Source organism: Myiozetetes cayanensis, unplaced genomic scaffold (genome assembly GCF_022539395.1).
Source record: "Myiozetetes cayanensis isolate MyiCay16 unplaced genomic scaffold, myiCay2020 scf20-37, whole genome shotgun sequence".
Taxonomy (NCBI): Eukaryota; Metazoa; Chordata; class Aves; order Passeriformes; family Tyrannidae; genus Myiozetetes; species Myiozetetes cayanensis.
Window position 1 is genome coordinate 5,719,154 of NW_026087412.1, and position 25,376 is coordinate 5,744,529.

The 25,376-nt window shown below is 41.3% G+C and overlaps 2 protein-coding genes across 6 annotated transcripts in view; both read right to left on the minus strand.

Moving 5' to 3' along the window:
* Positions 1-560: 560 nt before the first annotated feature.
* Positions 561-11,457, minus strand: GET4 (guided entry of tail-anchored proteins factor 4). The gene is made up of 9 exons (XM_050317430.1): positions 11,232-11,457; positions 7,221-7,299; positions 6,724-6,805; positions 6,264-6,413; positions 4,509-4,647; positions 2,462-2,602; positions 2,303-2,378; positions 2,050-2,122; positions 561-1,001 (listed from the first exon to the last, which is right to left on the minus strand). Exons 1-9 carry the CDS (start codon positions 11,441-11,443, stop codon positions 913-915), a joined length of 1,041 nt encoding a protein of 346 aa, XP_050173387.1. The 5' UTR covers positions 11,444-11,457; the 3' UTR covers positions 561-912.
* A 517-nt stretch (positions 11,458-11,974) lies between these two features.
* SUN1 (Sad1 and UNC84 domain containing 1) overlaps positions 11,975-25,376 on the minus strand; it is a 29,029-nt gene continuing 15,627 nt past the window's right edge. For 2 of the 5 annotated variants that reach the window (XM_050317405.1, XM_050317404.1), the window contains exons 7-23: positions 25,084-25,206; positions 24,018-24,101; positions 23,599-23,709; positions 22,095-22,193; positions 21,337-21,430; positions 21,076-21,134; positions 19,774-19,919; positions 19,423-19,647; positions 18,835-18,921; positions 18,419-18,462; positions 17,305-17,444; positions 16,456-16,706; positions 15,855-15,939; positions 15,337-15,452; positions 14,672-14,839; positions 14,195-14,287; positions 11,975-13,762 (exon numbers count right to left, since the gene is read on the minus strand). In XM_050317405.1, coding sequence (XP_050173362.1) covers positions 13,649-13,762; positions 14,195-14,287; positions 14,672-14,839; positions 15,337-15,452; positions 15,855-15,939; positions 16,456-16,706; positions 17,305-17,444; positions 18,419-18,462; positions 18,835-18,921; positions 19,423-19,647; positions 19,774-19,919; positions 21,076-21,134; positions 21,337-21,430; positions 22,095-22,193; positions 23,599-23,709; positions 24,018-24,101; positions 25,084-25,206 — 2,039 coding nt within the window. In that variant the 3' untranslated portion in view covers positions 11,975-13,648. The remainder of the gene's footprint in view (positions 13,763-14,194; positions 14,288-14,671; positions 14,840-15,336; positions 15,453-15,854; positions 15,940-16,455; positions 16,707-17,304; positions 17,445-18,418; positions 18,463-18,834; positions 18,922-19,422; positions 19,648-19,773; positions 19,920-21,075; positions 21,135-21,336; positions 21,431-22,094; positions 22,194-23,598; positions 23,710-24,017; positions 24,102-25,083; positions 25,207-25,376) is intronic. The other 3 variants (XM_050317406.1, XM_050317407.1, XM_050317408.1) reach the window with 3 other exon arrangements.

Consider the following 25,376-nt stretch of genomic DNA (forward strand, 5'->3'; position numbering starts at 1 on the left):
ATATCATAGAGAACCAGGAGTTCTGCAGTATCCCTTTCCTTTACACACAGCTCAGGTCAAACACATACACTGCTCACGGCAAACCGTGTCACTCACTGTCACGCCGTCGCCTGTACGCTGTTATGGACTTGCACTGACAAAGAATCTGTTCCAAAGGAGTAGAGCCACAAGCCAGAGGAGGTATTTTAGATGCCAAATGGAAGCCAATTACCCTGCATTCCACTCATGGGCTTTTACTCAAGAGCAAGTCAAATCTTGTGCTTTTCAGGAATTATCGGCTAAAAACACACGCGTGGGCTCGGCCAGAGCCAGACCTTGGGGAGGGGGACAGGCAGTAATGAAGGGTGTGCATGTTACTCATGGCAGTGGAAGCGAGTTCTTGTTTCAATGTCTCTTGCATGTGCATCTCAAATTATGCTGCTTGGCTCATCTCACAGTACTTTTGGCACCAGCCTCGCAAATAAATTATTCAATTGCTCCCCCTGCCTTTCGAGATCTTCCTTGGAGAGGGCAGAGGTCAAGGAGGCTTTCTCATAACAGAGACGGTACTGGGCAGGCCATGAAGGACAAGACCCATTTTTATGCTTTATTGAATTACTGTGCAAAAGGGAATACTGCATCAGAAACCGTAGAAGACTATATTTTAATCAGTCACCAGCCACTGCATCGGAAACCCACTAACAACTGCTCCGATTGGTTCGTTTGGCTACTTTTTGTTGGTTTCTTTCTTTTTTTTTTTTGTTTTTTTACATAAATAATATAGACCGACATTATAAACATTTCAGCAACCATTTCTAAAAGACCAGAGGAGCCCTTTCAGGCGCCAAGAAACAACTGCAGGATTCAAATTCCAAAAGTGTCTTTGGAGTCATCGAATCATCAGATTTACACGGCACCCAATGACAACAACATTCAGTCGAGCTCGATAGGACTGCTGTCTTCCTGACCATCTTCTGTGTCATCATCTTCCCCAGTTCCCATCAGACTGTTTAAAAGATTTCCTAGAATAAAATAGAGGACAGTTAAAATTGATAGTTTTACGTTCTCATCTCAAAAACTTTTAACTGATCTCCTTCCATCCTGCTCTATGGTGCAGATTTCTGTAACAAAAAAATTCCCCAGAACAAACAAACAAACCAACAACAAGAAAAACACAACCAAAAAAAAACTAAGAGGAGAGTGTTGTTTGAAGCAAGACATTAGTATTTTCACAGTGGTGTCCATTAAGAATATTGACTTGAGAAGCTGCACACTGTTAGCCCTACACAGGACTGCTGCTCCTTACTGATACTCTTCCTTCTCTAACAATACACTGGAAAAACCCATGAAACTTATGTATTTATGTGCTACACTTGCACCCTGAGGGGAAAACACAGCCAACCACATGAGCAGCAGTGAAACTCTCAAAAAGGCAGCAACAGTCCTGCATCACGCTGTAAAAAACTTGTTCGAAATTCAAATGCACTTAAAGGTGCTTGAATTGCTGAAAAGCAAATTACGGATGGTAAAAACATGATTGTTCATGTTTTTCACCAAACTTTGGATATCAGTGAATTGATATTTGTAGGTAAAGCTTCAAGTCAGTTTACAAACAAAGAAGCTTAGTTCCTAAGGGCAAACATTCAATTTTATTCACCTTTTATTCGAGAGCCAGGAAATGAGGGTTGAAATTCTCGATTCCCTTTCATTTCTTGTGAAAGGGCGGTATTAGAACCCTACCAGAGCCCCAGACTTGACTTGAAGAAAATTAGCCACTGAAGTCTGAGGAAATTAAGCTTTAACACCATGAAGATGCTTCTTAATGTTAGGAAGTTATACCATAATGTCAAAAATTAAACATGAGTCATTTACGTGCTTCTCCCCTTCTCAAACACGTAAGGTCTACTAACTCCAGCAAACTAATATCACATGCAACCAATCAATCCTGTATTCTACAGCAGGGACTGTTTCTACAGGCTATGGAAAGAGTTAAATATTCATTAGAACAGATTATCTGTTTCCAGCACAGATGCTTTATCTAAGTCTGTGGTACCTACAAACCAACCTTACCTAGCAATCCTCCGTAGGACGAGGTCTGCTTGGGCGGAACTCCAAAGAAAAGCTGTCCTATTCTATCTAGGTACTGAAATGACACAAGATGAAGAAAAATGTCATTTATTCCATTTACTGGTGGAAATACTGTGGATAGCAGTCACCCACACAAGGTAGATCTCCAACTTCTATTTACAAGTCACAGAACAGGAGACAACCAGCTATTATTTAACTAATTCAGTAGGTTAAATCCTGTTTATGAGTAACTCACCTCATTATACATGGGATCCCTTTTCAGAGAAGGTTGATACTGTTCACACAATACTGTAAATACTGTTAGTTTTCCTCTAGAAAGGAAACAACCAAAAATGTAATCTCAGTAACAACTGAAAAATAAACCAAGAACAACATGACAGAAATCAGACTGTACCCATCAACTGCCAACAACAGAAACCAGATGAAGTTTAGCAGTGGTTGAACAAAGGGTGGGCCCTTCTCTATTGAAGGATGTTTCTGTGTGTATGTCGTAAAAACAACTGATGCGCTGGTCTTATTTTTTAAGCAGAGAAATCTGAAAAAGGAAAGAGAACAGGGCAAGTTAAAAACAAAAGGTAGAAAAACAGTTTCACACACAGAAAGAGAAAGGGAAGCCAAAAGCTCAACAATCTACTTCATTTGTGCACAGAGGCCATCTTAGGCTTAAACTGATGGCAAAACCCAAGTGGAAGAGGTACATCTTTGGGAATGGTTTGGTCATCAGCTGAGGAAGGGGAAAATCACTACTAGAACACACTGTGGAATAGGCAGGTTGGGAGGGAGAACAGACAATAAATAATAAAGAATGAGTTTAACCAGGATTTAAGCAGCTTGTATAGAGGATGGTTACTAATAGAGGGCATCAATTTAATCAAAATGTGGAAAGACTGGCTACGCTGTAATTCACATTTAACATGATATTGCACTTACTGGTCTGGAGATTACTGTGCTGAGGTAACAACTGAATTAAATCAAATCCAAAACACACCTCCTTTCAGCACGTATCTGTCAATGTCCGATGACTCTACCATTCTATTGGCACCACCTCAAAATAACGTGGCATCAGGACCACTAATAAGTTCAACACACAGGCCTAGAAGTCTCATAATAAAGCTACACTTCGAGCTCCCAAGCCATTTGTCCCCAGCCAACAGATCAATCCCCCAAACCGATCAAATCTGAGTTCAGGTCCAGTTAATTTAACTGGCAATCTCTGCCAGTCCCATTGGCCTAACAGGACAAATGTGGGACAAATGCTGTCAGCAGGCTCTAGGAAGGCTGCCACGAGCCATCTCATTTTTGATGGCAGGCTGGCCTCTAATTCTGTACCCTCACATGTGCAAGGGCTTGGGGCTCTTTTGCCTCACTGCTAGGCAAGGAACTGCAATTATTTTCATTAGAGTACAAACTGCTATGTAAGAGGATTTAGCAGTGTTTGAGATATAGGCCAGTAGAGGATGCAGTAGTAGTGTGGTATAAACACTGAAAAAATAGTCTCTTACTCTTAATTTCTGCCCAGAATTTCCCCCCCTCCAGAGCAAAGCCCTATAAAATTGCTTAAGAATTCTGCTTATACTGGATTTCCATACAGGATTTGAGCTACTGCTCAAAATCACAGCAATCTATAGCAACCAGCTAGGGAAAGGAGGACAAATCTGATATGACAGCTCAGTGCTGCCAAAAGAGAGACAAACTTGCTCGCACCTCCTCCCTCTCCCCCAACACCTACTCTCTCCCTGACTCCCTGCCACACAGTCCTGTCTCCACCTCCTCCTCAGACTCCTCCATGAGCTGCTTTCCCTGACTGAAGAAAGCCATCAGCTGATTAAACACAGTAAAATTGGCTTTGTCAACCTTCATTCTGCATGAGCTCTGCAAAAGCACATAATAGCTTGCATTCCCACCTCCTACAAAATAAATGCCTGAAGTAAATGAGAGCCAGCAGCAACTCTGTCAAACCAAAAGCCATAGTGCTGCTGCTCAAGGACCAGGGTGACCAGGACAAATTGTCTCTGAGGATGAGACTGAGAGCAAGAACTGTGCTAAAGGTAAATACAGAGCCTGCTTAGGTCCAGTCTTTGTAAGAACATCGAGGTAAGCCCTCACTGGACATAAAGTGGTATTAACAAAGCTAAGAATTGTGCTTTCAGGGTCAAACAGATTGCATTAATTCTTCAGGCAATTAACAGGATTTCAGGTTTCAACCTTAATACGTTGGTTGTTTTTTTTTTTTTCCTCCCCAGTCTGACCAATTTAACACACCAGTTTTCAGATGGTTTTCTCCCGTTGTTACCACACAAAATGACTTTCAGAATCTCTGGCCAGTTTCACAGTTTCTTTCGAAAAGGATGCATGGTTAAACCTACAGTTACCATGATTAAACTGGCCCCAAAACACAATGTCATCTCAGCAAAATACTTGCACAGAAGTTTAACACCTACTGTAGTACTGCCTGAGCTACAAACATGTCCACCTCACTGCGGTATCCGCGGGACGACGAGTATTCTACCAGCATATTTGCACAGCCCTCACCATCTGTGGAGTGCAAGAAGTGATACCGAGATTCACTATAGTTTTGCTCTAGAAAAGGAAGAAAAGAAAAAGAAAATGGCTTTTAAGAAATCAATTCATCATACCTGAGTGTAAAACCAAAATGTATCAGGCTTTTACTTTATTAGCTGGTAAAAGAACAACAACTACACATGTGGTATATAAACAAGACAAAAAGTTTATGAGTTACAGACAACTTATAAAGGGAAATAATAATAAAATTTAACTTAAATACATTTGAAAAACTGCTATTAAATGCAGTTTATTCAATGCCAGCCACCACTGGCTTGAACTTTGGCCATATCATTTTATCTAACTGCATGTTGACACTTCACATGCTTTCATCAAGAAATTCCACATTAGACCATGTGCACCAAGAAGTCAAACAGCACCTTCAGCGTCCTTCTTTCTAAGTGCACAAAAAGAAGGCACTTCTTATTTTTAGTTTAGCCCACTCTCGCTATCAAAATTAAAATTGCTTCCATATGCTGAACAGAACAGCAATTATACAGGAAAAAGGTGTAAGAAATGGCAATGATTTGTTAGAACTTGAAGCAAAGCATCAATCAGTGCAAAAATCACTGCAATGACAGAACCCTGAGAGCTGCTAACTCTTGGAATTTGAGAGCTTTGTTTTAAAAATCTGAGTCTTTTCTGATGAAACTCAAAAAAATACAGACTAAGGAAACGTAGGCATTTTGCTCTTCAGGAGAACAGTGAGTAGACAGCTACAAAATGGAGATTTATACTTTCAGAATGCAACTGTTTCTTATCCTAATTGTAGCTCAGCTTCTAACTCAAATGTTCTGAGGAAAATCCTGCCTTTCTGGCTGGCAGCAGCCATCAGGACAATGTAAGTCCATGGGAGCAGCTATGGGATTGCCTATGGCACACACACAGATGATGAGCTGCAGTGTTGACCATTATTGGGTCAGGGTTGTTACATGAAACCACTGTCATCACTTGGCAGCTACTGAAAAACGTAAAATAAACAATCATTTTGCACAGTTACTCATGAGAAACCACAGAAGAAATGGCTTGTATTCAACTGTTCTCAATCACCTTTGTTATGCTTCGAACACAAGACTTTAAAAACTGGCTACCATCCACAATTAAAATAATTATTTAGAGCATTTTGTGTTTATCTGACATCCCATCACAAGTGATAAAATGGCTCATAAATCAAAGGCAAAAGCATTCATTCTGGAATAAGCCTGCTGGCCAACTTCTCAAAAAGTACTTATTCACAGTCCAGAGACTGTTTTGGACGCCAGGTGAAGTATTTCAATCTTTGTCATGTTTATCCAGGATTTAAAAACAAAAATCCTCACCAACAGAATAGCTTTGCTCCCCAGTAATTTTCCTCCTAATGACACAATCAAACTACCTCAACGTCTAAAGGTTCCATTGGTCATTTATAGAGAGCCTTACAGCACTTGTGTTTTGGGGTTTGCACTAATGTAGAGCTACAGCTCCACTTTTTTCCTGTTAACAACGTTAAGATGATGTTATTGCAAAAATCAGATAATAGCAGAACTCAATCAATTATTTCTGTCTCAGCTTCCTTAGATTATTTCCAAAGTAGATCTCACACAATATCTGGCTTTTCAAAGGAAAACACAAAAAAGTCAGTTGATTTTTCTTACCTTTCCACAGGGTAATAGCTAGTAACTGGTGTAGTTTTGGATGTCCAAGTTTTCCTGACCCTCCACTGGACCATTTTAGTGCTCTGGATACGAAAGCCACTCGTTCGGGAGAATTTGGATCCATTAAACTAAACAATTTAGCCAAGTTTTCTAGAAGCAATAGGATTCAAAAATATTTAGCATTAAGAGAAATAAGACGATCTGCTGCTTCTAGTGCATTTTATAAGGTCCATCTTTAAGTCAGGCAGCACTGGGTGTTCCAAGCATGCCCACAAAGTTATCAGGAATCCATCATTCTCTAATAAACTTTCCCCCCAGTCCATTTCTATGGGGAAGGTAACCCTGAGCCATGTGGGAATGCATCCAAACAGGATTGCAGCTTTCAAGACTATTAACAACAGTCACTGTGAAGGGAAAGCACAGCTAAACACCATCAAAATGAGTGCAAAGGTCACCTCACCTAAAAGGTCTTCTGCTACTTTTGCATCCGATTTCTCCAAAGACTCCAGAACCAGCATGGACAGATCAGCAGCACTGTTTTGCTACAAAACAGACACACGCTGGCAGTGATGAACGTATCAGCACATAAAAGAAAACACCAGCCAGAATTTTGGCAGCAGAGGGTTTAATGCTTTTATCAACGTCTACAGCCAAGGCACAGCATCAAGTCTCAGCCCTCCCTTATAAAAAAATTATAGTAATTTGATGGCATCAAAAGAGAAGCCTCCAGGAAAGCAAAACATGGTTATTGTTTGGATGCTCACAAACACTTCTGCTGCATGTTCCAGTTTGGCATAATCCTTCTTTGTGGAGAAAGGCTCAACAAAGAGATAAAACAAAAGATTACAAAGCAATTAGCCCAAACATTTACCCTTCAGAACTCGCCATTCAGCTCTCAAAATCTTAAAATAACAACTCCCTGCCACCCAAACTGCACACAAAAAAACAGTGACTTACCTGGTTATGACTGAAGAACAGCAAAGCCCCTGAATACATAAGTTCTCTTGCTTCTGCATGTTTTCCTTGTGACATATACCTGAAAAAACACCAAAGCCATGATAAAAATTACCATGAAGTTAGTTATACTTAAAGGATTCAAAGATCACTAAAATTTAAAATAAAGGCAACAAGGGATTATTTTTAAATCAGGTTAGCCTCAATAATGATGTAGCTTCAACTGCAAGTTGCAATTTGTTTTCCAGACTTCATGGAACAAAGCAAAGAATGAAAACTGAGAGCTACAAACCTGATTTGGGCTGGAACAAAGAAAAGGGAATGATGCCAGTTCACCTGAGCAAAAGATGCCAATGCACTGAACTACACCACTCAGAAGGTGACTTTTGAGCCTTTACCAAAGCCATCCCAGTGAAACACTTTTTGGAACAGCCCCTGGAGAGCTCACACACCCAGCACTGCCCAAGTGACTCCAGCCCTCTCCTCAATGATCTCCTTTCCACTGGTTTAAGTCTCTCTGACCATTACAACTCTACCAGGGGACAGCAGCCAGCAAGATTCACCAGCAACACTTTAAAAGAAACAAAATATAATGCTTCAAAACGCAGCTGCTGCAGCTTCCACCTTCCTTACTTAAGAGTTAACCAAGAAATGAGGATTGAAAGAACTTGTTCCCAACCTCAGGAGCCTCCGACCACAGAGCTGTGATTGCAGCCTCCTGTACATCATCACTACCAGTAACTAAAGCTCTTGTCACAGCTCTGTATTATAAGCACAGCATTTCCCATAAAAGCCCAGTTTAGGTGTGGCAGCAGACACAGTTTCCAAGTTCCATTTCTCTTAACTGCTTCTCAAGAAGTCTGTGTTCTCAGTAGTTAATAACAGCAGCTGAAGCTGATTTGCTCCTATCAGCAGAGATAAGCTGACCATGCTGCTTTAGTACCTGCAGTGTTTGGTTTGTCCTCTGTGCCACACCTGGCTGGGCTGTGCCTGTGTCACCCCTTTCCATTCCCTGGGGGGTCTGGGCAGCCCCTCTGCTCCTGCAGCCCCGAAGTCCCCCAAGGTGACCCAAAGCCTGAGAGTCCCGTGGGGTAACAGAGGGGTTGGTATCTCTGGGGGTGAAGCAGCAGGTGGCACAGCGAGGGCATGGGGGGGTCACACTAACCAGGGGGACAACTGGAGGGAGCAGTGCATCCCAAACTCTTGTGCTGTGCCTGAGATTCCTGTCACATGTGACAGCTCCAGGAACAGGCCCTACTGGTAACATCACACAGACAACAAACAAGGGAGGAGACAGTCCTCCGATCCCGCTCATCCGCTCCCACAAACCCCAAGGTCTCTGAAACAAAGCAGCAGAACTGAAATAATGGATAGCACAATGGTGGTGTGTTGGAATAAGGACCCTCAACAACTTGGATGTGCAACCACCACGGTGAATGTTCCACATGTGAGTCAAACAGATCCGCAGCTCCAACGTTTTCATAGTTGGGCTCACATCCAGGTTTGCTTCTAGGAGTTTGATTAAGTGTGGATCCACTTGCACAAATTCTACTTCCAGCAGAGTCACAATGCTATTTGGGAGCTCTTAATCTGGGAAATATTACAGAAGATACTGAAAGATGCTGAAAACAGTTTCACAATATAAAATACATTTTGAAGTGCTGGGGTTTTTTTTACAGAACTTTTATTAGAAAAGTTCTTTCTAATAAGAAATAAATATTGATGGCACTACTCTAAATGGCATTTAGAACAATGGAAATCCTGGAACATATTATTCATACCAGAAAAATCATCAGCAATGTCAGGAAAATAGAAATTGATGTCACAAGGATATTACACTTGGAAGTTTGACTCAGTCACCGAATCATGAAGAGAAAAGGGTTCAGCCCAGCCAGCCTGTGGAGTGACACCACTGGCCCAGGTGCTCCTCTTTGGAGGAGCTCAGGGTCAGGCAGGAACAGGAGTTTTCCACCTGCTCTGTGGATCACAAGGAGGGATAATAACTCTGCAGGAGGCAGGCTTATGGTAATCTTTCCTCCTCCAGTTCTTCCCCTCCTCCACTCTCAAATACATCTCAGTGTATGAAACTGAGTCAGGATTTCAAGTTTAACCTCTGACAGACCAGACTAACGTTTTACAGGCCAGTGTGTTTAAAAGGCGTAAGCACTGGCTATCCCAATCACAATTCCAGAGCTGAGGTCATCCCAATCCGTGTTAACGCATGTCTGGAAAAAATGCTGATATTTAACACATTTTACAGAGGACTGACAAGAGAATCCAGCACTTTCTTTTGGCCACAGTGATTTTCCAAACATGTTTCACAGTCACATTCCACCTTTTTGCCCTTTTCCCAGGCATGCAAATGTCACCTTTTCATTTAATTGAGCACCTCCTTTCACTTGCATTTAAAATAGAAAAGGCAGGATTTTTGATTTCAAATTAATTCAGGGAGGCTTAAGCAAAGTATGTGAGTTAATACATCCAGAGGACTGGAGGAGAAGTGACCTCCTGAGCCAAGACTTCTTGCACCACTGCAGACACCACATCACATAATCCCTACTATAAAATAGGCCAGGCTTTGTCTTAAATTTAGATTTATTCCCAAATACCATTTAAGTCTTAAGGTCTGGATGGTGCCTCGCTGATCCCATCAGAGGGTTATGGCAGAATGGACTGCTTTAATTTGATGGTGCTGGTACAAGGGGGCAGGGCAGGGCAGGCTGTCTGATGAACACTGGGAGCAGAAGTAGGACTGTACATCAAGACTTTCTTCCCTGGCTGCTATTTTATTGTGCTTTGTCACAGGCCTCTTCCTATCCTAACTCAGAGGTCTTAGGACAGGAGTCACAAGACGGGGAAGGCGGAAATTTCTTCACAGAAAAGGTGGACGAGCATTAGAAGGGGCTGCCCAGGGAGGTGGTGGAGTCACAGTCCCTGGAAGGGTTCAAAAAACAACTGGATGTGGCACTGAGTGTTCTGGTCTGGTTGACAAGGTGGTGACCGGTCAAAGGTTGGACTTGATGACCTTAGAGGACTTTTCCAACCCCGTGAATTCTGTGAAGGCAATTTTCCCCCTTGACCTCTCCCAGCAGAGCCACAAATAAAACAAAGCTGGGACCAACCAAGGAAGCCCCTGAACACAAGGGCCTACATTTTAAATGCTGATGAGAGGAAGTGTGACCACTGCAAGTTGTAGTGGGTGTAAAACATAAAATTTGGAAAAGTTTTGCAATAAAAATAATTTCCTCATGACGTAACAGGCAGCGGCAACATTTCTGAATAAATGCCCAGGCCTGCTCTACTCAGTCTCTGTCACGTACACAAACACTACATCAGGTGGAATTTACTCTTAAAAACTCCTCCGTGCAGGCGATTCCGGCCACGCTGAGATGCCCCTTTCCCTTACTGACAGGGTGGCTGTGCCCTGCAACAAAGCAGCCCCGTGTCCCGGCCGAGCCGGTCACCCTTGAAACGCCGAGACCCCGACACAGCCCCTGCGCTGACATTCAGGCCGAGCTGGCAGCGCAGGGGCCGCGAAGGGCTCGGCTCCGGGACGGCCCCGAGCCCGGCACAGGGGGCGATCCCTGGGGGAAGGCCGGGGGGGCATCACTCGAACTCCGCGGGAGGCACTGGGGGGGCAGGGGGGGTTGAATTCCGCGCCGGCCGTGACCTCTGGGCAGTTTAACGCAACACCCGCCGCGCGTCCCCGGGGCACGGGCCCCGCCGTGCCCCGCCGCTCCCTCAGCCGCGCCGGGGTCGGGCTCCCCCTCACGGCCCTCCCGGAGCCGCCGGGACGGGGCCGGCCCGGGGGACCCTCCGGGCTCTCCGGCCCAGCCCGGGCCCCGCCGCGAGCCCGCCCCACCCCGCCCCCCCGGGAGCCAATCAGGGAGCGGGACGGGGAGATGGACAGGAGCGGCGGCCAATGGGGAGCGGCCGCGGGCGCGGCGGGGCCCAGTGCGTGGGAAGGCTCTGGAAGGCCGGGCTGGGGGGGAAGGGGCGGCGGCGCGGCCCTACCTGAAGAACAGCGTCCGGTACATCTGGTGCGCCTCGTAGTAGTCGCCCTTCTCGACGCTGGCGCGCAGCTTCCCCTCCACGCGCTGCACGCCGCCGCGGTTCCTGCCGCCGCCGCCGCCGCCTTTCGCGGCTTCCTGCTCGGCCGCCATGATCGCCGCCGCCATCAGCGCGGAGCACGGGGAGGGGCGGCGGCGGCGGGTGGAGGGGCGCATGCGCAGGCAGCGCCGGCCCCTCGCTGCCCGGCTTCCGCCCTCACGGACGGCGGCCCGCGAGGCTCACTCCGAGCGGGTGCGCGCGGCGGTCACGGCCCCGGGGGGGGGCGATGAAGGAGACCCCGGGAGCGGCCCCGGGAGCGGCCCCGGCCCCGCCGAACCCGCCGGGGAACGGCAGAGCATATGAAAAAAAAATCAAGGAATGGGTGATGGAGCGCAGGCAGCGTGTCTGAGCGCTGCTCTGGAGATCCGGGGTGTAGGCGAGGCTGGGGGCAGGAATTAATCCAACCTACCCCCGCTTCACACCGATGAAAAGTCATCCAGCAAGTACCAAATTGGGCTTTTCTTCAAGAATTTCAATGTGATGTTTATCTGCTCAACACATGTTGCTGCTCCCTGCCCCAGAAAAGCCAGATTTAAGCCCCTTCTCCTCACCCAGAACACTCAAGAGCAATGACCCTGCTCAGGGACAGGGGAGAAATTTTAAATTAGTCTTTCCTCAGTTATTTAAGCAGCTGATCAAAAAAAATATTACAGAAAAGAAGCTTTATTTCTTGTTTCAAGTATTACATGCACTTTCAAAAATTAAAACTCTTTATTTAAACATCTCAATAGCATCTTGTCAGTTTGGAGGCAGCAAAGAATAACAGACATTTTGAAAAGCATTTACAAAAATACATTGCACAAAGTCCTATCTTGCTTTTTTTTTAAAAATAAGTTAGTGTTATTCAAAATATTCCCCCCCCTCACCTACCTAATTTCAATTTACACAGGATAATTCTAATTTTAAATATGTAACCTATAGTATGAAAACACCTGTACATGTGTCATCTACTCCTCTGCGTAGGCCATAGGTTCTGTCTCTAGGTCAAGTGAAAAAAACCAGTTCTTCACATGGAGACTTTTGTATTTAAACATTCGAGGACTGTTGTGCAACATACATAACTCTATTCAGAAAACCAGTCAGCAGGTCCATGTGGTAACAGTTCTCTGTAACTACAAAATGCACTAGGAACAGCAAGATAAAAAATTCTGCGTACAAGTAAAGTTCAGGAATCTTTCTCTGAAAAGGATCTTCAAAAGCAGCAATGCTAAGGGGGGGCAAACAAGCAGTTTTCATCTCGTTCTACATGGGAATGTTGCTTCTGGGAGCAACTCTAATCATCTCACACCCGACTAAGGCTTCTGGGGAGGATCAGGAATGCCCGTGTGTTTGCAACAGCAGCGCTGAGCACAAGTCCCTCTTGTAAGTGTGACGTGGAGAGAATTACTTCAGTCTTGTTTTCCACACACTGAGTTCTCACAGTACAACATTTATGGAGTGTAACAACGAACCAGTCTAAGGAATCCTCATCCCACAGAGATTGCTTTTGACAAACTAATATTGTTCAGTTGCTGCATAACAATGTTTACTGAGCAATTTAGCAGGTTTATCAGCTCCGATCCAGTCAGTCAGTACATCAAGGTCGATTCGGAATTAACACTAAAAAAGAACAAACTGGCCAAGTTGCCATGGTAAAATACCTTAAAATAACTTCAGCTACTGAAAGTTATCCCTGACTTTTAGAGCAATTCACGGCCACAAATTACAGTAAAGCATTCTCAGTCGCTGGTGTTTAAACTGGTTTTGGTTGTGTTAGCTTTCCCTGACAGTAGGATTTATTATATTCAACATGTATCAAAGAAGCCCTTTTGGATCCACCAAAAAGGTCAAAACCAAGGGTCAACTGAAGGACACCTTTAGCCACAGTCAGTGTTCAAAATATACCACAGTTTTTGGCTCATGGTGCCAAGCTAGCAGAAGGATGCAGTTAAGACCTGGATTAAAAAAGAACAGATTCCTAGTTGCAGAAAGTGTGGTTTATTCTTTTTAAAAAACCCCTATACATTCATTTGTAATAAAATATGTGTCACCTGTTTGCCAACTGGGCTTTACGAACCAGAGCTGTTTGCATGCATTATTTCCCTCAGCATGGACGCAGAAACATGAAGCGAACTGGCAATTACAAGCTGAGCGTTAGAGCAAATAAAAATCGATTTTTTTTTTTTTTTATACATTTCTGCTGACAGTCTTCTGCCTTTTATCAGAGGACCAACAGTTCTGCAGGGTGTATCTTGCATCCTCGTCCTTTAGAGGTTCCAGTGTTCGAGGCTCTCCGGTATATACAGATTAGGAACAAAATGTACAACGAGCTGTAGTGTGCTTTACTCGGCGGGTTTCCCGTGCACTCTGAACCGATAAAGGCAGGTGTACTCTGCATGGCCCCAGTTAGAGAAAATCCTCAGCTCCACTATCTGGAATGCATCTTCATTTTCCTCCTGGAGAAGGCAAAAGCAAACACACAAGCTAGGCTTAGGTTGGCTGGTACAAACAGCTGCAACTCAAGCTTTCTTAGATTGCTGCAGCTACCAACAGTCTTTAATAGCTAAGTCATGGCTTGGGAATTTTCTGCCCCTTTGAACAAAACCTTCCTTGGATTACAATTATTTATTTATAAGTGAGTCAGAAGCAGCATGAAACAGACTCTTCATATGTTTAGCAACTTCACACCATTTGTGTCCAGATGGCAACAAACCTTCCTCCCTTCTTGTTTATTTAAGCCATTGGTTTTGAGGCAGATACTTTTATTTTCTATGGTTGTGTGCAATGAGCAGTGAAAACGCCTCATTTTCAGTTGGACACTGTAGAAGCTGAGGTAGAAAGTATCTATCTTTCTCCTGACACTTTAAAATCTTATAATCCAGACTCACCATCACTGGAAACATCTGCAGTGGTTCTCCTTCTTGATCATAGACATACTCTCCTAGAAGCTTGCCCTCTTCTTGATATTCATCATCCAGACCCTGCAAGAACAGGATAAAGATTTTTGCTTCCAACAAATTTCAAATCAAAGCAAAACTAGAAGCATGTCTACACAGCAGAGTATCAACAGACAGCACTCAGAAGTCTATCAGGCCAGGAGAAGGAGGAACGATGAAACCACAAAGTGTATGAAGAACTAGACCAAATTAAAAACCATCATCTCCTTCCAAGAATGTTTACTGTTGTATAAAGCAAGAGAAACAACTCCCCTAAAATTAGTTTTAAGCACTTCTTATTCCTAACCTCAAATGCTACTAAAAATATATATTCAATTTTGAGAGCAATGACTGAATCACTTTAACATCATCTCATCTGTCCTCCCTTTATGCGTACAAACACCAATATAAATTGAGAGACAGACTTACATATACTGCAAAATTTCTAGGAGCACTGGTGATATTTCCTGTTGGCGAAAGTGTTTTTGGTATGTGTTCCACTGTAAAGGCAGTTGGATAGATCTTCATTGAAAGCCTCACTACGAGATAGCCCTGTGATCCTTTGAAAGCCCAGCAGTTTCCTGGATACATGTCCGGCTAGACAGGAGGAAAGTAGAGAGAACAAGATGAAACACAACAAGAAAAACAACCCTACTAGTGTTTTGTAATTATTTTTTTTATTGTAATGGAGAGTTGTAATTAATTCTGAATTCTTAGGGACAGTCTTAGATAGCAAGTGGCAGAAATAATCTCTGTGGTGCAACTCTTCAGGAAATCACCACATCCACCTGAGCTCCCAGCAGTGTTTTGAAGACCCACCTTGAGATTACTTCTCAACAGGAACCCTCCCAATGCTCACACTTTGCACAAGTCCAATGCACCACCCAAGCCTCCCATAAAGGTCTAAATTTTACTAGAGCAGGACTAAAGCTGTGTCCAGGGACTACCTGAAGAATCCCACTCTTAGGAACATAGTTCCAAGTACCTGTGCCCCTCGATATTACAGACAGGAACACCCAGCATCCGAAAAAACCAATCCAATCCACTCAACACAAAATAACGCTGCTGAATTTGTTTATTTGGCCTTTAATTACCTGAATTACCACTCTGGGAGACTGAGAGAAGTACCACAGAGGAATTCCAAAGAGGCTAATTAATGCTGTCTTGGTCTCATAGGTTTCAGAACAGCGAGTACTCAGAATGCTGCCACCTCAAAAGAGATAGATCAGGTTAGCAGAAATAAAAGTCTTCAGGAAGAAATGAGTAGTTAACGAGATTTATATAAAAGCTTAATGAATCCAGATTAAATATATTGTTAAGATCAAATAATTTTCTGGGGATACAAAGCTTCTATCAAGTACAATGTTATAGTAAGAATACATCAAAGGTTTTTAATTTCTTTCTTATCCAGCTGTAGATGTGCTAACTGTTCTATCCCTGTCCACACACACCTAAGCTGATATATAGCCCTATAAACACCATCATAGATTGCAGCAGACTGATGATCAGGCAACATACAAGAAAGCTCTACTAACCTCTAGTCTTCACTGTAAGATTTCTAGTAAATACTGCTAAAAACATCAATAGGAAAAGTGGTGTTTCCTCTATTTACCTCCAGATTCCAAGGCGAAATCCACCATCCCAGTCTTGTCTTGAGAGTAAAGTTTCAGTGCATTATTTACAATAATCTGTGCTTGCTGTAGATGCATAGGAGAATGGAAAGAGAAATATTTCAATAAGATCAAGTGATAAAAGAATTGATATATACATATCTGTGAAGCTGCAAGCACCTTTTTGAGATGCTGCACTTCAGCACAAGTCTCTGAAAGCCTCTATCAAGACAGAGGCCATTTTAATGCATGGTTGTCTGTCTTAAAATACAAATTCACACTGCATCTTGACCCGTTTTCTTCAAAAGCTGAATTACTTCCTCCACCTTCCCAAAACCCTGAGCTGCATTTCTTTGGTATTCTTGTTTTTTGGGAATTCTTCAGTTTTCAAGACAGCACACTGAATTCAAACACAGATGTTCACAACAGGCAACAAGCAATGCCGTAACAATACACTTCTAAAGCATTTTCTGTAGTTCTCCTCCTTTCAGTGAATGTTCCTGACATCCCTCAAAATCTTTCACATTTATGTCAACAGTCATTTGCTACAAAATGTCCATAAAAGAACTCTCTACAGTTTAACTTCTGAGAACTTGAACTCACCGCTTCCGTGATCCCAGAAATCCCTGCATTAGTCACAGCATTTGTGACTACTTCAGATGTCAGTTTTTGGTTTGTAACAGACATATGGAGAGTGATATTCTTGAGGATCTGCAACTCCAGATCCCGCAGCAAAGTCTGCAGATCACTTTTGCTCACAAAATTGGATGTAAGCCACTGGAGAAGTGATTCGGGAAGGTCTTCTTGATGATCACCAAAAAGCAACAGCTTGACAGATTCTTTGACCTGGGCATCTACCTAATAGAAGTCATTAACAATCATAATAGAAATTATTAGTTTTTATGAACTGTTAAGTGATACTTACATATATATAAATACATATATATAACAGGCACACAGCTGGGCCATATTTGAGCATTATCACAAGATGGTATTTAAGTCAAAGTTGACAATCCCTTATCAACGCTTACTGTTGTATTTTGTGGGCTACGCTCTAGTCAGACCTTTCAAAAGGCTTCCAAAGAACTTTAGCATGATTTTTAAAGACAACTCCCAGATAACAAACCTAACTTGCTTTTATGTTAAGTTTCTTTTCCATATTTTCATGGGTCAGCAAAATACATTGGTAAGATCAGCAAAGTACTGTAAAGAGAACTGCTACTGCATCGTAACTTAAATGCAAACCCCTGTAGAAAACAAGTCATAAACTCTTGCCTAGTAAAGTGCTACACACAAATGGAAAAATGAATGGCACTCCTACATAAAACACTGTCATTCTTTAAGATTAATACTACCCCCATGTTACTCATTGCAGTGCATTTCAAGAAAAAGTCAGCGAACAAAATTAAGTAATACCAAATTTTACTGGGACAGTTACAGAAGTTGCAGAACCTACTTTTTCATGAATGGCATCGATTTTCTCGCAACTCGTCTTCACACTTTCCCCAGATAACAGCTCCGATTTCATCTGAGACAACTCTAGTTCCAGTGTTTTAATTTTGGACATAAGTTGACTATGTTGATCATCATCTCTGACAAAAACAAGGAGCCAATAATTAGGAAAGAGTAGTTTGACTCATTCCACCAAATCCCAAAAGGTATAAGAATGTACTCATCTAATACAAAGTGCTCTCCTAGTTCAGTTATTCACCAGAATACACACAGTAAACTCTGAAGATGGTACTTTAGGCATACATAGAATTAATATATTCAAAGCAGAGTATTTTTAATTTGTGGACAAATCCAGCAGGGATGACTTCATATCAACAAGCTGCCAAACTAATAAACATATTTTGGGGGAATTTAAAGGTTTCTGGCAAACCAGTTTGCCACTGGTTAGAAAGAGTTTCAGGCTACCTTACTCAAACCAGAATAACTTCAGAGGAACTGTTGAGTTAAAGTAGCAGCTCACATATGACAATAAAGATCAGTGTTCAGTGCATGCTATGGAAAAAGGTATCAGCCATCACTCTAAAGCCATTTAAATGACAATTCAGCACATAAGTGTTTATTTTCCTCTTCTAAATGGGGAAACTGCTTAATGAAGTGCTGAAGTTTTAATCCCAGTATTACACTGTACATGAGTGGAAAGTAGCCAACAAGTCAAAACTAGACTAAAGCTAGAACTGATACAATTCAAGACTTTAAATATAAAGGCCATCAAAAGCAGTTACTGTATACTTCACTAATGATCTGAGGGAAACCTCTAATGCATTTATAAGAGGATGAGAAGGCACTCATTCTCCTCCATTATATAAGCAGCTTTCTCTAGTGAAAATGTAGTTGCAGGGCTGTCCCCACACTGGAGGTGGGTCTTGTGCTGATGTTCAGCATCCCAGTTAAAATCTCCAGTAAGACAGAAGTGCTCTTGTTGACAATGCAAACCCTCAGGGTCAGTTAACCAACACAAGAAAAGGATTGTTTTACTGGAAGAACAACACACATAAATCACTGTCTGTTGTCATCAGAGCTGAAAAAGCAAAATATATTTGAAAAGTGCTTATACCTCATTGTTTTTGCTTTAGCTATGTCAAGCTCCTTCTGGATGTCCTAAAAAAAATACGTAAGTTAGTTTTAATGTGTATGAAGAAACACAAGTGACAGAAAGAAGATAAAGAATGATATATGAAAATAAGAGATTCTAGCACCACTCCTGCAGGACTGTGTACCCACAATATTTTTACCTCTGTATAATAAGGTTTTATTCCAAACAGAACCTGCACCACTGGTCAAGTGAATAATTTTTAATCTTTGGACTGAAACCCTCTCCAGGGAGGGGGAGCAAAAAACAAGTTTTGAGACTTAAAGTTCTGTAATAGCCAGAGCAAAGGAAACTGGTGTTTAGGATGGAAAATAAAAAACTTGCTCTGTTTTATCAACAGGTTACAATTAGAACAAGTCAGCAAAGCTCACTTTCAATACCTTGGATTCAGCAGAGAGTTTTCTAAGAAGGTCTTCCAGTGTCCGGATGCGCGACTCATGTTCTTGATGTAAAGCCAGGAAGTCAGTCTTAAAAAAACAGGGAAGGAAAAGGGGGTGTATTTGCTTTTGGAGTACAAATACCACAATTGGTATTTTTTGCAAAGCATTATTTTAATTCCATTTTGTGAATGTTAAAGTGATTTATCCTGCAGGTACTGTGAGAAATTACAGAATCTGTAATAAATACAGGAGTCTGATTCAGCAATAGTAGGGGTTATACAGAGGGAAGTTTACCACAAAATCCCTTCTTTGTCACTATTCCTTCCTATGGCATTCTTTACCTGTATGGAAACAGGATAAATCCAGCTACTTTTTAGCAATGTAAGAATCTACTTTAGGCCATCTGTCTGGAATTAATCCTTTGTCAGCAATAACAAAGAAGGAATAAATGCCCATGACTACTCCCAGGCACTTACTACCTATTGATTAATTCTGTAGCAGAAAAAGAATCCTCCAGTCAATTGATAACAACCTGCATTAGTAAAACAGAAAACTTTGATCAGGAACAGAAAGCATTAACTATCTTACCTTTTCCTCCAATTTCATATCTTTAAGATATTGACTCATCACATTTTTTATTAGCTTCAATGTTTCACTTTTGTCACTCATCTTGGCAACCTGATCTTGAAGATTATGGAGCAGAAGCATCATTTTGTTATATTCTTCATTCCGGTCATGGCATCTGCCAGACACGATGGCCATTTGCTTTTCCAGCTCACTTATCCGATCAAAATCAAAGATATTTATGGTATCCTAAGGGATAAAGGTAATTTTTTAATATATAAAAATTACCCTTGTGCATCAAGTAGTTATTGCAAAATACCGAAGACAGAGGAGTTAAAATATATGAAAGTTTTTCCCTGGACTGTTCTCCTTTACCTTTGGAGGCTGCACAGAATGAAAAGAATCATCCTGTGGTTCAGGAACACGAATGGAATCATCTGTTCTCTGTATTCTGTCAACTCTTGTCCAGTTCAACGGAGATAATAATGAAATGAAGCCATCAAACCCCCAGAACCACATACCTAGAACAGAAACAAAAAGCAACATGTGTTCAAAATAATTCTCCCTTCAGATTGCTTGTATTTACAAATTTCTTCTTACTTAAGGACACAAGCTACCTTCAGTTTGCAAGATAGATGCCACACAAAGAACACTTCTCCAGTCTAAACAAAAATCACCAATGAGTCAGCTTTAAAATTTTTAACTCAAGTACCTAAGAATATTAGGAAGCATCCATCAGTACCACTCACACATTTGCAAGGTGGGCATTGTGCTTATATATATGATCACACATATATATATATATGGCACCTTGATCACATTTATTAAGACAGGTCGTGTTTTCTGAAGGCAGATGTAAATGCTGCTTTTTATCTCCATGGAAAATATGTTGCCTTACACCCCACTTACTACAAACCCCATTGCATAAGAGCTAATAAAATTAGGAGGAAACTTAGGCCTTCATGGTAATAAAATAGCATTTCACAAGATTACGCTTGTTTTTGCAATATCTTAGTGAGAAGTAGCAGCATTTTCTACACAGGGTGAACTCTTCCTTCCTTATTCACCCTAGTACAGAGGACTTTGAAACCCCACTGCAGGTTTCCAAGAAGCTTCATCTTCTCCACAAAATAGTTGCAAGCTTTTAGGACACACAAAGACTTGAAACTGCTTTTCAGAAACGGCCCAGCACTTTTACTAAATATCTTAAACTGAATTTGTTAATTTCAAAATTGACAGCTGATCTGGAACACTGTCTATGAACCAATATAAAGTGAACAGTAACTTAAGCAACTAAAACATGGTCTAGAGCACAGGAAAGACTTAGGGTGAGTTGGTAAAAGGACCTAACCACACTGTTATTGAGACTGACAACAATCAGCACACAGCCCACTCTTTCACTGCTACTCCTATGAAGGGAGGTAAAGAAAAAAAGGACTTCAAAGCACCTACTCACTCAGCCACTCTCTATAAAGAGCTCTGTGCAATTAAATCAAGGGTATTCCTTCCATGGGGAAAGTGCATTGACTTGTCAGTACTCTGAAAGCTTGAATTACTGTCCTGTTCACTAATTTGCTTTTTTTTGCTTCTGCATCCTCTTCATAAACCAACTAAAAATGCTGTTTTAGAACAGCTGTAGTACACACATCAATTTGTATTATAACTAAATTGACATACCTAGTAGAAACAGGAGTGGGATAAGAAACAGTAATGACTTGTAGTTCTTTGGAAGGCATCTAGAGAAAGAGAAAAGAAAGTTTACAAGAAACAATACATTTACCATAAATTATTGGGGTTTTATATTACATTATTTTATATTACATTTATTATTATATTATTATTTATTTTTATAATATTATGTATTTATATTATTTTAAAATACATATTACCACTGATAAATAACTTGCTCACAAACAAATTTTTTCAAAGGATACACACCTTCTTACAAGAAACACCTTGAGCAAAGACATCAGAGCAACAAGCTGATACCACCCAGTTCGAAGCAACCTGTACATGCCAGAAGCTGCCCTCCCTAGAAGACAGAAAGTGGGAATGTGAAATGTAATTACTGCAGCACTTGTTCAAAGAAACCAAGCAGAAGGACATGCAGCTGTGGCCAACAATGCTTTGCAGAGCGGAGAAATGCACGAGTACAGGCAACACATGCAGCTTATGGACATCTAGATATCACAAATATGACAGCACTGTAACATCAGCTACTCAACAAAGCCAACAGCCATGCAAGAAGGTGAAGTGCTCCTTTGTTATGACACTGCTATCTCACTGGAAACTCAGTATTAATGTTTGAACACAAGTTATCACAGACTGGAGACCTCAGTATGTTTCAAGAAATGCACAGATTAGCAGCATCAGCTTCTGGTAAGAGGAATATCAATACAGGAAGTGGCTGCCAAACTCAACACACCCCATTGTTCTTGATACCCCACATTCAGTGCTATTCAGACATTCATTCCCCCATGAAACAGCCTGGTTAGTCTCCTGTTAGACCTGTGAGCAGAAATAAACCCTCTCATTAAGCCTAATTTGGTCAGTAAAAAAAGTAAAGTAGCACATGCATCTCAAGATAGAAAAGCTCCAGCACAAGCACAGCTGAATTAAGATAAGCCACATACTGCAGATTCCTAGTTTGTCAAAAGGAACAGGCAAGGCACACACACATGGATTAGAATAGTAACCTGGAGAAAGAATGGCCAGCCAAAGTAGAGACAACACCTTCTGAGACACAAGCCATCCCGTTGCTCCCACTGTTCGCAACACGTGAAGCATAAAGTAACCTGGATTATAACAAATTAACTCCATGTGGTAACTGACACAAAGGAGATGAAGGTTCTTTTCAATACATGCAGTAAAACACACTCAATCCCCTGCCCACTATATGCTCTGCAGAATTTTAAACCATACCTTTCAGTAAACTCAAACTTAGTTCTTCACTACTTTAAGGTAAAGCAAGCCACTAACAAATATAAAGCCAAGTGAAACCAAGACAATTTAGAAATTGAATTCTCACGGACAGAGATAAACAGAATGAAAAACAGCATCTGTGCAGTTAGAATAGTTCTTTTCCAAAATCAAAAGTTTACATTTTGTTACATGTTTATCTAACAATGCCATGCAAAGTGTAGCAGAGAATAGCAAAAGAGTACTACCATAAAAACAAGCGTTAAGCACATCATTACTTTAAGAGCATCTTATTTGTTCCAAATTATACAGCAAGTCTCTTATCTGGGTTACTGTGCAGAAGAGGGAACAATTAAAATTTTGAACTCCAGTGATTTCGAAGAAATATTGAGAAATAAAGTATTTCTTCTAAAAGTTGCAAGCAGTACATTTTCATTAAGCTGAGTGTTCCCAAGGATGTTCAATATGACAGCTTTGTATCTCTTAAAGAGAATAAAAGCACCACCAACAACCCCCCCCACACACAAGGCACTAAAATAAAATGGTGTAACTTAAAACCCAATGAGGCCAAAAATTACTAAATCCACAACTAGGACTGGCTGTTCTACAGAACAAACTACGTAGTATATGTTTAGAAAATAATCCTACATTTTTAGATTAGCAGGTATGTCTGGGTTAATCTGAGGGATTATAGATATACCAACCCAATGTTTTGCAAATCATTTAGGTGACTGAAGTGTCCCAAATCATTTTCTTTTGCTGAATAAAGAGCACTCAACAGATCCTTGATGCCTCTGTCATTCAAGCTAGGGAATGCTCATCTCACAGGGAAGATTCTATCCCTATATAAGATTCCTGTAAAAATTGACTATCACTAGAACAAAAATAAAATGTTAAAACTCCTTTATTCAAATAATCTGCATACCAATACCTCATACCTTGCTTTTATTAAAAGGCAGCTTTTCAACCTATGAAGCATACAGATCTCCCCAAAGTGCAATAAATTAACAATCTGACTTGTTCTTTCTAACATATAACGTGTACACAACACCTACACCTTTTTTATTAATTTTTACTAATAGGTAAGCATCCTGCCAAGCTTGTAAAAAAGCCAGAATAAAAGTAAGAAGTCAGAACAGAAAGGTGTTAAGCGTGTTAGTTTTCTAGGCACTTTACACTTTTAACGTAGATGAAGGAAGGAAAAAAAAACCCAAACACAAAATTATTAACATTGTGAGATTGTGACGCAAAATAAAAGCAAACAAAAAGGTCCAAGTCAACCTGCAGAAGAAAAGGTGTGCCAAATGGTCCTTGCTACCCTTTTGGCCCATGAGGATTGCATGTGGTCTGTGGTGTACATTTCAAGATGTTTCTTCCCCTTACAGTCATCACCTGTTGGTTGTGGTAACAGTTGATTAATGGGACAAAGCCAGGATCAAGCCAAGATTGTTACAAGATAACGTGAACAAAGCTATTTCACAGTATCAGTTATCAGACCAAAAACCCCTAGGGAAATTCAGTGGAATAAAACTTGCTGGGGAAATACTACAACAGGCCATCACCAGTCCCGCCCTACATCCAAGTGCAAAGCAAATATTTACTTTGTAGCTTCCACAGTGTCACGGGGTGTCTGACACTACTATTACAGCAACAACCTGGGGCACAGCACAAGGAGAGATAACATTAATCACTATACTTACATATTGATTCCTCATTCACACCAAGATGTCGATCTTCTCTGTAAAACTCCTTTACATTCATGCTTCCACAGTAGTCCGAGTGAGCTGCAACACATTCCAAAAGCACATAAGGAATCTGATTCTCCAGTTCAAAGCCTTTCATATATGCAGATTTTAGCTAAACTGGCTTGGTTCACTATTAAATCAGGTTGCTCACAGGAAACATGAAAAATGATTGAGGAAGAAGCCTACTCTGGGCAATCTTATTTTTCTTCTTTAAGTATCAGGGGACCTCTTGATTCGAAAATCTTTCTGCTTCTTTTCAGATAGCAAAAATTTCTTCTTTGTAAAGAGAAACAAACACTAAGTAACAACTCATCAATAAGTCCCTGTTCCCAATATTCCACCACATGGGCCAACCATTACATCTTTGTGTTGTTTTTAACAGAGTTGTTAGAAGGAGCAGGAGAAAGCATTAGCAAGTTATAGGGATCTGAGCAGAAAGAATGAGGAAAGCAAAGGTCTACTCACACAAAAATCAGGTACCTTCTGCCTATGGCAATTTAACTTCACTCTCAGAGGGTGTATTATAGAAGAGAAAGCACCAGAGAAGAAATGAAGTGTTTTCAAAGAAAACAAGATGTGCTTCATAGTAGCGCAGAGTGATGATGGCAGTTTTAGTTCTGCAAGATCTAATCAAGCTTTAAGTGCACAGCAGGTTTAAGGGTAACAAGATGGACCTAAAGACATTGCAAAGTTAGGATTTGACACTATCACACCAGCTCTTAAAAATCAACCCAAGTTTCTCAGTTTAAAAATTGCCCTCTACCACTTCCTAGTGAAAATCAACATGTGAATCCTAACCGTAACACAGATCTTGTCTATGGGAATCCTGGTACTTTCAAAAGAGAGGGGAGCTATGAAAAATGCAGCTGAGGTAATAATAAAAAGGGAGAAAGACAAGAGCCAGCCAAAAGACTATAGAAAAAGAACACCACAGTGCCAAAGATGAAGACCATAGGAAAGAAAAACCAATACACACACTCTGGCTTTGTGCAGAGACCAAGGAAGACAACTGAAAAGGTACCTTTGTATTCATAACCCAGCTTCAGCAAAACCATTTGAAATAGTTGCACTAATAGTGATGCAAAAGATGTTGCAGTATGTTTGACCAATCGTAGAATCTTACTCATGTAGAAATAGGTTCCTCCTATTGAAAAAAACAGTGTGAATACAAATTATTCATCTACAGAAAGATGTAATTCTGTTCTCTGGTCACCATTAGCTTGTGGAAGAGTGAGAATGAAGCACAGTAAAGCCTTTTTTTAGCCAAGAGTATGAAACTCAAGCAAGTGTGGTTTGAAAAGTCTGGATGTATTA

Bases quoted from the DNA above. Each gene is read 5' to 3' on its own strand.
- GET4 (XM_050317430.1), bottom strand. From the start codon at position 11,443: ATGCGCCCCTCCACCCGCCGCCGCCGCCCCTCCCCGTGCTCCGCGCTG. The intron at 6,806-7,220 runs GTAAGTCACTGT...TCTGTTTTGTAG, and splicing joins TGTTCTTCAGTCATAACCAG to CAAAACAGTGCTGCTGATCT. The intron at 6,414-6,723 runs GTGAGGTGACCT...TATTGCTTCTAG, and splicing joins AGTAGCAGAAGACCTTTTAG to AAAACTTGGCTAAATTGTTT.